This window comes from Phoca vitulina, unplaced genomic scaffold, assembly GCF_004348235.1.
Source record: "Phoca vitulina isolate PV1807 unplaced genomic scaffold, GSC_HSeal_1.0 scaffold24, whole genome shotgun sequence".
NCBI lineage: Eukaryota > Metazoa > Chordata > Mammalia > Carnivora > Phocidae > Phoca > Phoca vitulina.
Window position 1 is genome coordinate 23,715,888 of NW_022589727.1, and position 14,083 is coordinate 23,729,970.

The window sequence follows — 14,083 nt, forward strand, 5'->3', positions numbered from 1 at the left end:
CACTCTCCATTTGTTGTCTCAAACTCCAGGGTATAACTTTCTGGATAATCCACTAGTTTGGCCAATAGATATCAATGGCAAGAGAACGTATCAGGTCAGTGGAACTTTCCTAGTATCATTTCAGACTTCTCTCTCTTAGGTGTCAACTGCGAAATTTAATCTTTTATGTGGAAAGTGCTTATGGAAGAGTTTGTAGATAGTTCAGAGGGATTCTTTTTCTGACTGGGGCATCTTTACCTCATTTTCCAGGAGTTTAAAATGGTAGATAATGTCTTTAGATTATCTTTATTTAGAAGTATGATTCTTCTGTTAAGTGCTAACATTAAATTGCTTAGGAAGAGATTGGTTTGCCTAAAAAACATGTGGATTAATGTATCCAGTATCATATAATATATAGGATTCCAAAGTACATAGGCAAAAAGTGAAGAATTTAACTACTCAGCTATTACACCTGTGTAACCTGACACTTCACTACGTAACAGCATGGGATGTGTAGTATTTGTATCTCTTTAGAAAAATGGCCAAGATAAAAGCAGCCCTTCTGGAAAGTGCATTTGTAGCTACCAGTGTATGTTCCATTATGTGTTCTTAAGAGCTTCTTCTCTTAATCCTGTGAGAGTTGTCGCCTGACCTATTCCACAAGTCACCACCCAGTAGGACTGCTAAACTCTGTGGATGTACTGTGGACACTTACTTGGGAACTTGTGTTCTTGGCTGAGAGCTAGTAAACGTTTCAGCTCTGTAGGGAGAAAAAAAGAACAATTAAACTTGAACAACTAAAACGAAAGTCACTTGATCCTAGAGGATCACTGCTGAATCAAAGCAGTGTTAGACTTGTGAATGGATTTTATTTTTTTATTAAAGATTTTTATTTATTAGACAGAGACAGAGAGCACAAGCAGGGGGAACGGCAGGCAGAGGCAGAGGGAGAAGCAGACTCCCTGCTCAGCGGGGAGCCCTACGTGGGGCTCGATCCCAGGACCTGAGATCATGACCTGAGCCCAAGGCAGACGCTTAACGGACTGAGCCACCAGGTGCCCCAATAAATGGAATGATTTTGAACTTACCTTCCTCATCGATCAAGTAGCTTGACCCTATTCCATCAGTCTCTGTTACACCGCAGGAGTAAGTGCCCAAGTCTTCCATCCCCAGGTCCTTGAAGGTCATTTTCGTTCTGCGGAACAGAATACTCTTGTAAGAAGGGAGGCTGTGCAGGGTCTATGAGCCCACGTCTTCTGTTGTCTCTAGGTGTCTGCACAGGAAACTCCCTTCACTGGGAGCACGTGTTCCCATCTCCCCTACTGACCTGAAACCTGCTCATTTAAGCTGTTTCTAGGAAGACTTTCTTGACCTCCCAGGAATCGGGGGTGGGATGACAGGAGTGGGGAGTTGGTACAAATATCCCATCCCCAAATTATGTTGCATATCAATACCCACCCCCAACAAAGGTATTTTTAGCTGATTTGCCTTTGCTGGGGAGCCTAAAAAATACCTTCCCCCACAGGGCAGAACCTTCTTTTGGCAACTAAGTGCTTCCTTTATGTCATCCCCTGCACTTTCCTTTTTGAGCTTATCATTCTGCATTGGTATTGCCTCTTTTATTATCCATACATCTCTACTATATAGTCATTGTACCGTTAAGGACAAGATCTGGTTCATGTCCTTTGTGTCTTCCAGCATAATATGTGCTTAATAAATATTTGTGGAATGAATAAGTGAATGGGTCAATGGTTTAGTTCACTGCATTTTCTAACTTTGGTGAGTGATATTGCTAGTCAGTGTCTAAGATCAGCCAAATATATAAATGTTAGTAAAGTGCACAAATCAGAAGAAAATTTTACAGTTTGATTGTCTTTTCTTTGACCAAATTTATATATTTTTAAAGGTTTTATTTTTATTTATTTGACGGAGAGAGAGCACAAACACAAGCAGGGGGAGGGGCAGAGGGAGAAGCAGGCTCCCCGCTGAGCAAGGAGCCCAATGTGGGACTCAGTCCCAGGACCCTGGGATCATGACCTGAGCCGAAGGCAGATGCTTAACCGACTGAGCCACCCAGGTGCCCCACCAAATTTATGTTTTACTTCAAGGACTTTATAGCACACTGACAGAAAAATGTCTTTTAATTATATTCAGTATGTCCTTGCCATTCTCCAACAAAATTACTATTTCTTTATTTCTGAGATATTTTGGGCTTCTTCGTAATAAAAATAATACTTAAAAGCATTTTGCTTTACCAAATGCAATCCAATATGGTAGTAAATATGCTAAGCAAGGCAAAGTAAAAGAAAACTTAGATTCTTGGATGTAAAAGGAAGTAACTGATCACAAAATTAATCTCCTTTGCTCTCTCCCATTTTACAGAAAAAGAAATCCAAGGCCCATGGAAGTTAAAAGCTGCCCCAGGTCACAGAGCCGGCCCCTGGTAGAGCTGGGATTAGAACTCATCTATCCTGTGCTTCCCATACAGAGTTCTTTCCAGTGTGTTATTATGTCACTTATAAGTGGTGGTGAAAAAAGCAGAAGAGATTATACCTAGCCCATTTAATTCACCATAACTTGAACCAGCAAGTAGCAAGTTCTTCCTTGCTCTCTCCCCATAAGCATCCTCACCATTACTTTAAGATTACAAAATTTCATAAAATAACAAGAATCATCATTAAAGCTGATTTTATGTCAATCAAAGCTTTTCTAACATCACAAATGAGATAATATATGAGAAAGTTTTTTAACTGAAATAACGTGAAAAGTATTTTTATAAGGATTGTTATTTTTTAAGGCTGACATTGGTTATTACTTTTTACATGACCAGATATAAAATATTTGTGATTTCATCCCCTTATACTAAGTATTGGAAATAGAAAGCAACTAGCTTACTTCACTTTCCTATCATGAAAAGGAAACCCATTATTAAGATTGAAACAGTACATACTTGTTGCCTTTGCTTTCAACCTCTAATCGTGGAGAGTCCTCAGTGGATACATAATCTTTGGACCAGTTGAACTGAGAATTTGGAGCCATCTGATCACATTCAAAGTTCAATGAAATTACTCCATCATCATCCACATTTACAACAACCTCTTTGGTTCCTAGAAAATCCAAAACAAGGCAATGATTATTTCCTGATAGAAATTAATGAAGTAAGAATTCCTTACTTTGGGATTCATTACTGTAGCCTTAAATCAGGGCCTTGAGCCCCCGCAAGGGAAAAGCTCCAGCTGCTCACTGTGAATGGACAATCCTGCTCTACAATTCAACTTTTATACTGCAACATGGAATTAAATGAATGTGCCTACCGTTTTTCAGGTAAAGCCAACACCATGGACAGTATTCTTTGTCTAGGGCTGAATAAAAATTGGTTGATGTGACTGAAGGTACAGTTACAGGAGTGCTTTGGTCATAATAAGGGCAGCAAGGCAGCCTGGGGCAAAAAGAAAGTTGAGTGATCCTTATCAGGACTGAATCAATGACTTTTGCTTCATTAACATCTGTATCCAACTACTCATCGGAAAGGATAGTTAAGAGATAAAGAAACCAGTGGGAAATCGAAGGGGAGAAAGTAGAGGTAGTAAAAATTGCCTATGTTCATAAGCTTAACGTTATAAATCATTTAAAAATGGAGAACTACATGGAAACTCGAGGCCAAGATCTTGTTCTGTTGATCAAGCAACCATAAATCAACCTAACGGTGCCCCTCTAGATTAGAATGACAGCGACCTAAACATGACTGTTACTGAACTCTTTGGAAATTTAAATGGAAATGAATTTCAAGAGATCCAGATATTTCAAGACTGGTTTTTAGGTTTAAAAGAAAACAATTCAGTTAATGTTTTGAGTTCTTGTATTTTTGAGAGTTATAACAAATTGCACCAGCATCTAATTTAGCAATTCAGAGTTTGTACAGCATATAAAATATTCACATCTATGCCTAATCCAATTTGAAAGGTAAAATGTACTTCTCAAATTGACACTCATTCGATTACCAGTCTAAACTCAGTTTGTTTCCATATGTTAGGAAAAATATATTTAATCTCAGAAAGGTACAGCTTTGTTTTTAAAAAGGCATTTAAAAAATCTTCCAATAGATACTGCCAAAAGATTGAAGGTTTTCTCTCTAAATTGTGTTGTAAGAAGTCAGCATCCTGGCCTACTGTGCAATAAAACTTGTCAGGGGGAAAAAATTGCAAAAATCCTCCCAGGGGAAGGCCAAGAGAAAATTAGTGCCCAGTGTGTGGCAACATGAAGATCTTGGTTCTTAAGCCAGGCAGCTGATTTGTCTTTACAGATAACGGTGTGCTTTAATTATAAACCTCTAAAAAGTGATTTCTTAAACACATGAACACTTAAAGAAGACTAGTTCTAGAGATTTTTAAAAATTATTTTTAAAAAAAACAAAAGAGTTATTTTCATATTTGGCTATAAACTGAAATAATGATCAAATAAAGATTTAATTATACTTGAGTGAAATGTCTACCATGTATTACTTTTAAAGAGACTCTACTCCACTGGAAGTTGCAGACCATGTTTTAGTGCTACTCTTGATAACACATGACGAATCCTCACCATCCACTGTTGTATAACAAAAAGTGAAAAAGTGCTCTCATTGAAACTTAAGAAAAGACTAACATCTAAGAGGGCTGAGGTTTAGACAGTGTTATGATACAGAGCATGGTTGAGTCACAGAGAGAATACAAATAAGAATATTTCTGTATATCTGTATTATTAAGAGGAAAGAAGTGATGGAGGTTGACTAAACCTTCCTTACTATTTGCATAATAGCTATTTTGGAGGCATGACAGATTGTTCATATTAATCATTCATTGTCTTCCCTGTAATCCTTTTTGAAAGGAAGTGAATCATCCATAGGCTTGCTGTTTATTATATTGGAGGTATGATTTAAGCTTACAACAGAAAAAAATATTGCTTAGGTTAAGAATTGTGATTTTTTTTTTAATTAAAGTGAAAGATCTGACTTTTTTTGCAAAGGAGTCACAAAACTGAAAGAATATGAATAGTAAAGTTAGCTTAGCCTTTCTCTCCGTTCCACAGAGAACTTTTGCACTATAACACTTCATCCATCTGGAACCCTGCCCCAAACCAAAAAATGAGGAAAACAAGCCTCTAAGAGGCAGCAAAGATGTGACAAAGTCCACACACTAATATTCCTGGACACTCACTGGAGAATTCCATAGATTGTCCCTTGGAATCTATTTATATTTCACTTGAGATGATTCTAGAAAGTTGGTTGGTTGGGTTCCATCAGTAGATTAGACCCCCAAAAGAGAGGGAAGTAAAAAGCTACTACCAGCAGGCACACTGAGAATAAAGAAAATGAGAGCAGGAGAAGAGGCAGAAAACCTGAATGCCTGCACAAAGACATTATTTAATAGAGGACCAAATGGCTCCTCACCCTATAATAACATCACTGTATCCCAACACTGTACAATAAATAAGGTTGATCCTTATGGCCCTGAGTCACACAGAAAAAGGTAAATAAGATTCAGTATACTGCATCCAAGGTTGAAAAGGACATACTAAAAAGTCCGATCTATTTTACAAGAATTTTCATCAAAGAGTTTTAGAATGAATTTTAAAGTATTGATGCTTTAGCAGTAAATTCTCAGGTAAATGGAACAACTGGGAATTTAGAACAATAATTTGTTGAGGTTTTTTTTTTTAATTGAGGAAAAACATATATTTTATATAAGTTTATATAAGTTTATAAGATTATATATAAGTTTTAGGTATATAACACTATAATTCAACATCTGTATGCAGTACAAAGTGATCACAACTAAAAGTCTAGCTACCATCCATCACCATACAATTGACCCCCTCTACCCATTTTGTCCACCCCCCGATCCCTGTTCCCCTGTGGTAAACACCAATCTGTTTTCCATATCTATGAGTTTGCTTTAGTTTTGTTTGTTCATTGTTTTATGTTTTTAGATTCCACATGAGTGAAATCATATGGTATTTGTCTTTCTCCATCTGACTGACTTCACTTCGCATAATATCTTCAAGGTCCATCCATGTTGTCAAATGCTTTTTCTGCATCTGTTGAGATGATCATATACCTTTTATCCTTCATTTTGTCAAAGTGGTGAATCACGTGGATTGATTTGCAGGTGTTGAACTATCCTTGTATCCCTGGAATAAATCCCACTTAATCATGGTGGATGATCCCTTTTAATGTATCATTGAATTTGGTTTGCTAATATTTTGTTTAGGATTTTTGCATCAATGTTCATTAATGATACAGGCCTTTAATTTTCTTTTTTTATGGTGTCATCAGGTTTTGGTATCAGAATAATGATAAAATGAGTTTGGAAGTGTTCCCTCCTTTTCAATTTTTTAGAAGAGTCTTTTTTTTTTTTAAGATTTTATTTATTTATTTGAGAGAGTGAGAGAAAGAGTGAGAGAAAGCATGAGAGGGGGGAGGGTCAGAGGGAGAAGCAGACTCTCTGCTGAGCTGGGATCCCGATGTGGGGCTCGATCCCAGGACCCTGGGATCATGACCTGAGCTGAAGGCAGATGCTTAACTGACTGAGCCACCCAGGTGCCCCTTTTTAGAAGAGTTTGAGAAAGATAGGTATTAAATCTTTGTTTGATAGAAGTCACCAGTGAAGCTGCTCTGGTCCTGGACTTTTGTTTGTTGAGAATTTTTTGATTACTGATTCAATTTCCTTACTAGTAATTGGTATATTCAGATTTTCTATTGCTTCATGAATCAGTCTTGGAAGATTGTATGTTTTGAGGAATTTGTTTCTTCTAGGTGGTCCTCTGTGTTGGTGTATAATTGTTCATAGTCTCTTATGATCCTTCATATTTCTGTGGCGTCAGTTGTAACTTCTCTTTGATTTATGATTTTGTTTATTAGAATCTTCTCCCTTTCTTTTCTTGGTGAGTATAGCTAAAGGTTTGTCAATTTTGTTTACCTTTTCAAAGAACCAGCTCTCAGTTTTACTGATCTTTCCCAATTTTTTTCTAGTCTCTATTTCATTTATTTCCATTCTAATCTTTACTATTCCCTTCCTTCTACTGACTTTAGGCTTCATTTGTTCTTTTTCTAGCTCCTTTAGGAGTAAAGTTAAATTGTTTATTTGAGATTTTTCTTGTTTCTTGAGGTAGGCCTGTATTGCTATGTATTCCCTCTTAGAAAGAATTTTGCTGCATCATCCCAAAGGTTTTGGTATGTAATTTCTGTTTTCACTTGTCTCTAGGTATTTTTTATTGATTTTCTTTGATTATCTTGATGACCCAATGGTTGTTCAGCAGCATGTTGTTTTTTTTTTTTAAGATTTTATTTATTTATTTGACAGAGACACAGCGAGAGAGGGAACACAAGCAGGGGGAGTGGGAGAGGGAGAAGCAGGCTTCCCACAGAGCAGGGAATCCGATGTGGGGCTCGATCCCAGGACCCTGGGATCATGACCCGAGCCGAAGGCAAACACTTAACGACTGAGCCACCTAGGTGCCCCCAGCAGCATGTTGTTTAATCTCAAACATTTTTGAGGTTTTTCCACTCTTCTTATAATTGATTGTGCTCACAGAAAGTACTTGATGTGATTTCAATGCTCTTGAATTTATTGAGACTTGTCTTGTGACTTAACATGTGATCTATCCTGGAGAGTGTTCCATGTGCAGTTGAGAAGAATGTTTATTCTGTTGATTTTGGATGGAATGTTCTGCATATATCTATTAAGTCCCTCTAGTCTAATGTGTCATTTAAGGCTGATGTTTCCTTATTAATTTTCTGTTTGGATGATCTATCCATTGATGTAAGTGGGGGTGTGAAAGTCCCCTACTATTATTGTATTGCTGTTGGTTTCTCCCTTCAGGTCTGTTAATATTTGCTTTATATATCTTGGTGCCCCTGTATTGGGTGCATATATATTTATAAATGTTACGTCTTCTTGTTAGATTGACCTTTTTATGATTATATGCCCTTGTCTGTTATTACAGTCCTTGTTTTAAAGTCTGATATTTTGTCTGCTTTGAGTATTGCTACTCCAGCTTTCTTTTCATTTCCATTTGCATGGGATGTCTTTTTCCATCCCTTCACTTTCAGTCTGTGTATGTCTTTAGATCTGAAGTGAGTCTCTTGTACACAGCATATAAATGGGTCTTTTTTTTTAGCCATTCTGCCACTCTGTATCTTTTGATTGGGGAGTTTAGTCTATTTACATTTAAAGTAATTATTGATAGGTATGTACTTATTGCTATTTTGTTCATTGTTTTCTGGCTGTTTTTGTAGTTCCTCTCTGCCCCTTTCTTCTTCTTTTTCTCTCTTCCCTTTTAGTTTGGTGGCTTTCTTCAGTGTTATGTTTAGGTTCCTTCCTCATTTTCTTTATATATTTACTGTAAGTTTTTGCTTTGTAGTTACTGTGAAGCTCACATATAACCTATGTATATAACGGTATGTTCTGACTTGATAGCAACTTAAATTTTTATTTTATTTTATTATGTTAGTCACTATACATTACATCATTAGTTTTTGATGTAGTGTTCCATGATTCATTGTTTGCCTATAACACCCAGTGCTCCATTCAATATGTGCCCTCCTTAATACCCATCACCGGGCTAAACCATCCCCCCACCCTCTCCCCTCTAGAACCCTCAGTTTTTGTCTCAGAGTCCATAGTCTCTCATAGTTCGTCTCCCCCTCTGATTCCCCCCCTTCATTTTTCCCTTCCTACTATCTTCTTTTTTTTTTTTTTTTAACATATAATGTATTATTTGTTTCAGAGGTACAGGTCTGTGATTCAACAGTCTTACACAATTCACAGCACTCACCCTAGCACATACCGTCCCCGATGTCTATCACCCAGCCACCCCATCCCTCCCACCCCCACCACTCCAGCAACCCTCAGTTTGTTTCCTGAGATTAAGAATTCCTCATTATCAGTGAGATCATATGATACTTGTCTTTCTCTGATTGACTTATTTCGCTTAGCATAATACCCTCTAGTTCTATCCACGTCATTGCAAATGGCAAGATTTCAGGGTTTTTTTCGATGGGATAGCAGCTTAAATTTGAACACATTCCAAAACTGTACATTTTTCTCTCACCCACATATTTTTATTTTTGATGTCACATTTTGCATCTTTTTATTTATGCATCCCTTAATTAATTATTGTGGTTTTAAATTTATTTTACTTTTTTCTGTCATTTAACCTTCATACTTGCTTTATAAGGGATTGATCCACTATCTTTATGTATTTACCTTTTCCAGTGAGATTTTTACTTTCTTATATTTTCTTATTATTAATTAGTGCCATTTCTTTTTTGTTTAAAGAAGCCTCTTTAACATTTCTTGTAAGGCCAGTTTAGTGGTAATGAACGCCTTTAGCTTTTGCTTATCTGGAAAACTCTTAATCTCTCCTTCAATTCTGAATGATAACATTGCCAGGTAGAAAATTCTTGGTTGGGAGTTTTTTCCTTTTAGCACTTTTGAGTATGTTATGCCACTCTCTTCTGACTTGCAAAGTTTCTGCTGAAAAATCTGTTGATAGCCTTATGGGGTTTCCCTTGTACATAGTAAGTTGCTTTGCTCTTGCTGCTTTTAAGATTCTCCCTTTAACTTTTACCCTTCTAATTATTATGCGTCTTAGTGTGAATCTCTTTAGGTTCATTTTATTTGGAACTCTCTGGGATTCCTGAAACTGTATGTCTGTTTCCCTCCTCAGATTAGGAAAGCTTTCAGCCATATTTCTTCAAAAATTTTATAGCCCTTTCTCTCTCTCTTCTCCTTCTGGCACCCCAGGATTGCAAATGTTATTCCTCTTGATGTTCTCTCAGAAATCCCTTAAGTTATGTTCATATTTTTAAATTCTTTTTTCTTTTTACTACTCTGGGTGAATTCATTTTTTTTTTTAAGATTTATTTATTTATTAGAGAGAGAGAGTGTGCGTGCGCACATGAGTGGGGGAGGGGCGGGGGGAATCTTCAAGCAGACTCCCCTCTGAGTGCAGAGCCCATCCAGGGCTCAATACCATGATCCATGAGATCATGACCTGAGCTGAAACCAAGAGTCGGATGCTCTACTAACTGAGCCACCCAGGTGCCCCTCTCTGCGTCAGTTCTATTGCTTTGTTCCAGCTCATTGATCTGATCTTTGGCTTTATCCGGTCTGCTGTTGAATCCCTCTAGTGTATTTTTCAGTTCAGTTATTGTATTCTTCAGCTTTGTCACTTCTGTTTGGAACTTTCTTATATTTTCTCTTTGTTGAGGATCTCACTGTTAACCCATTCTTAACCTGAGTTCAGTGAACATCTTTATGATCATTACCTTAAACTCTGTATCAAGTAGATGCTTATCTCCAGTTCATTAACGTCTTTTTCTGATATTTTGTCTTTTTCTTTTACTTGGTACATATTCTTCTGTCCTTTCATTTTTTCCTGACTCTCTGTGTTTGTTTCCATGTATTAGGCAAATCAGCTACATCTCCCAGTCTTGAAGGAGTGTAGAAAATGTCATGTGGAATGCAGCAGTGCAATCTCCTCTGACTGCCAGAGCTGGATGATGAAGGGGCACTCTCTGTGTGGACTGCATGTACCTACATGCAGTGGCAGCTCTGTGTCTGCAGCTCGGTGTGGGCGGGGTTGGTGTCTGGCCCAGGTGCAATGCATACATAATTGTGGCGATAGTGAGTGCTATTGGTTGAGATTTATATAAATAAAAGGAAAAATAAAAAATAAAACTATATTTGGCACTTAATGTTTAAAAATCAAATACTCACTAAAACTTGCATTTGATTGGATTTTCATTTTTCAAAAAGTTGCACTGGTGTTTAATTTATCAACAATAAGATTAAAATCTAAAAGGGCTGGGATTTTGTCTTCCATATTTTCCATACATATTTACATGTGCAAAGGACTGGATTGAAAAAACAGATTTAAAATAAAAATGTCAGCTTAGAATTGCAATGTTTACCTTATTTGAACTTGTCTAATTAAAGCTTATGTATAACACCAATATTTTGATAAACAGTCAAGATGAAATAAAAGTATCGACAAGAAAATATTATAGTCACAGTGGGTTTCCTCCTTAATTTTACACTCAGATTCCAAAGCTTGGTCTCTTCCATGACAAATCAATAATGTGTCAACTGGTTCAAAGAATCACTCTAAAAGTAATCATAATCTCAAGCTTTTGAAAAATCAAATTCACTGCAAATATTTCAAATACCAGTTATGTAAGCCTATTTCTTGAGCTTTGCAACAATTCTCATTAGAATACAGTGCTTAGTCAAAGTAACTGCAGGGAAGTTTAAAAATATCACTGTGTAAACAGAAAACAAGGTTATTGTCTTAAAATGATCAATGCAACAACTTATAGCTTGTCCTTATTTGTCACATCGATTACGATGCCAATACCATCCAATCTTTCAATGCTTTTCAAATTCAAAGCTTTCTACTACTATTTAGTTTTAATTAATTTATTAACATAGTTCTTTGAATAAAGATATTTATAAGCCAAATATTTTACAATCTTACTATAATGGGAGATTGAATTGAGATGGCCTTCGGAAAAAAGGTAGGCTCTTCCTGTGTTCTGGCTTTACAGAGAAAATAGCATTTTGGGAAAATACTTTAAAGAAATTATATGGGACAACAAAGAATAAATATGAGGACAAAAAGACATCTCTTGGAAAATTCAAAGCAGATTAAACAACTTAAAAATGAGCTCAGAGGGCGTCTGGGTGGCTCAGTTGGTTAAGCGACTGCCTTCGGCTCAGGTCATGATCCTGGAGTCCTGGGATCGAGTCCCACATTGGGCTCCCTGCTCAGCAGGGAGTCTGCTTCTCCCTCTGACCCTCCCTCCTCTCATGCTCTCTCTATCTCAGTCTCTCTCTCAAATAAATAAATAAAATCTTTAAAAAAAAAATGAGCTCAGAGTTTCTTGTATCTGAAAAGGAAGGACATGTTGGCTTATATATTCCTCTTTGTATGATGAAGGAAGTAACTATGTTCAACTGGAAAGGCTAACTTTTCCACATATTAAAATCTAAGAGGAAGTTCAATAGTGGAATTCCGTAAATAAAGGAGTTCTTAAAATATAATGGGCAAAAAATTCTATAGCAATTTTTAGAAAGATGTATGATATTCAGATGGATGATTCTTTTTATAAATACTCTAGAAAAAAACAAGAGCAAATATAATGCCAGCATTTTTGTTTCTTTTTGTCTGGTTTCAAGTTTTTATTTAAATTCTAGTTAGTTAACATAATGCCAGCATTTCTAATAGGCCCAGGCTAATCCCCTGAACCATGCCTGTGTAGATGGACCCGGTGCAGTGTCAGAGTCAAGAAAGGTGTAGTTACAACATCCTCAAATTTTCTTTTTAGAATGTCCCATGGCCTATTTGAGTTTTTGCCAAGCACAGAGCTACTGTCACTTCATGGTTGAACTCATAAATATCTGAAGAGCTATATTCTCTAAAGCTGATTAATGTATGATCAAAATGGCTTAGATACTTAACTGGCAGGCAGTAAATTTGCTATTCTGCTGTCAAAGTCAAGGCTTCCCTATGGATGTTCTCATCTGGATGAAAGGCCATCCCACTCTCCCACAGAGTTGGGTTGGAAAATTGGAGCAAAATCTGTCAGGACTTAGATTTTCTCAAAAACGACCTTTGAATCTGCTCAAGAACATGAAGAATTCAGGTAAGAACACAGGAGATTTGGCTATAGAAAATTGAATGAGATTATTTTGGTCTAAAAAGGATTGAAGAAGAGTTGTCTTGAGTCTGCTACCTCAACCCTACCCTACACAAATCCTTGATATGGACACAGGGGGATACCAGATTATGTGGAATGGCATTTTAATGGTCCCTTCAGGTGTGCCACCACACCCAGTATGTGAATGAGTTAAGGTACAGCGCAGGGCTAAAATGAATGATTTGGAAATTAACTGTCCCTCCTCTCCAAAAAATGATTTAAAAAAAAAAAAATTTGAAAGCTAAAATGAAATCACAGTAAACTGTTCATATTCCTATATATTTCATAATCTGATATGCAAATTTTTCTCACATAATTTAGTCTCTTACATCAGCATTAATAGATTGTTTTTACAAGCTTTAATTATTTGTGCTTTTCCATGGTGTGTGTGTGTGTGTGTGCGCGCTCGTGCAATGTTTAAAAAACTGGAGAGTGGGACAGAATAGAAGCAGATAGAATTGAATTAATGTAATCAGACACATGTGATATTTAGCTCCCCTATGTTTAAGACCAAAACTGCTGGCTGACCTACCACTTTGGTACCCACATCACGGCCTCCATTACAAAATATCTAGAGTTAAGTTTACACACTGTGGCTATAAAAGAGTCATACTCACTGGCCAAAACATGGTAGTCATCCATTATTTTTTTCATTTAATAAATGACTACCACACACCAGGTACTAGGCCCTTGCATATAGGGAGAAAAGACACACAGTTCCTGTTTTGAAGGAGCCCACAGTGTAAAGCAAAGTTCACAACCTTGGTTTCATGCTAGAATTACCCAAGTGGCTAAACAAACAAACAAAAATGAACCTACGTTTAGTCCTGGAGATTCTGATATAATTGGTCTGCAGTGGAGTCTGGGTGGAGTCAGTATTTTCAAAAAAAGTTCTTGGCATGATTCTCATGTACAGCTAAGGTTGAGGACTACTGTTTTAATGGGTGAAAGAGAACAGTCAATAAACAAATACAAGGGAAATTTTCTAACTGAAGCCAGTTGAGCTTAACAGGCAGCCTGGCTTCCTGCTCTGAATCCTTGAAAACTCCACCTCTAGGCGACTGAGCACACGTTTGCCTTCTCAGTCCTGCCAGGTTCTATGACCAACCAGTTTTCAGAAACTGGAATTGGTTAGGAGGTTGTTAACTCAATCAATCCTTCTAGTGTTGCGTTCTTCTAACCTGCCTTGCTCCTAGTGACTAAGTCCTAACTTCTGGTAGCTGGTTTCTGCTTGGGACTCTGCCTTGTGTTTGGGCCCTCCTGTGCATCACCTGAATTCTCCTGCCTGCTGCTGAGTCTCTGGTAACAATACCTGCAGCCCGGACCGCCAGTCATTTGTTGCCCTCCAGATCACCTGCCACACCT

At 37.2% G+C, this 14,083-nt stretch overlaps 1 protein-coding gene across 4 annotated transcripts in view; it reads right to left on the reverse strand.

Annotated features, from left to right (window-relative positions):
• Window positions 1–14,083, reverse strand: part of MYOM1 (myomesin 1) — a 161,736-nt gene that overhangs the window by 28,017 nt on the left and 119,636 nt on the right. For all 4 annotated transcript variants that reach the window (XM_032421171.1, XM_032421168.1, XM_032421169.1 and 1 more), the window contains 3 exons: window positions 2,930–3,086; window positions 1,068–1,174; window positions 695–739 (listed from right to left, as the gene is read on the reverse strand). In XM_032421171.1, coding sequence (XP_032277062.1) covers window positions 695–739; window positions 1,068–1,174; window positions 2,930–3,086 — 309 coding nt within the window. The remainder of the gene's footprint in view (window positions 1–694; window positions 740–1,067; window positions 1,175–2,929; window positions 3,087–14,083) is intronic.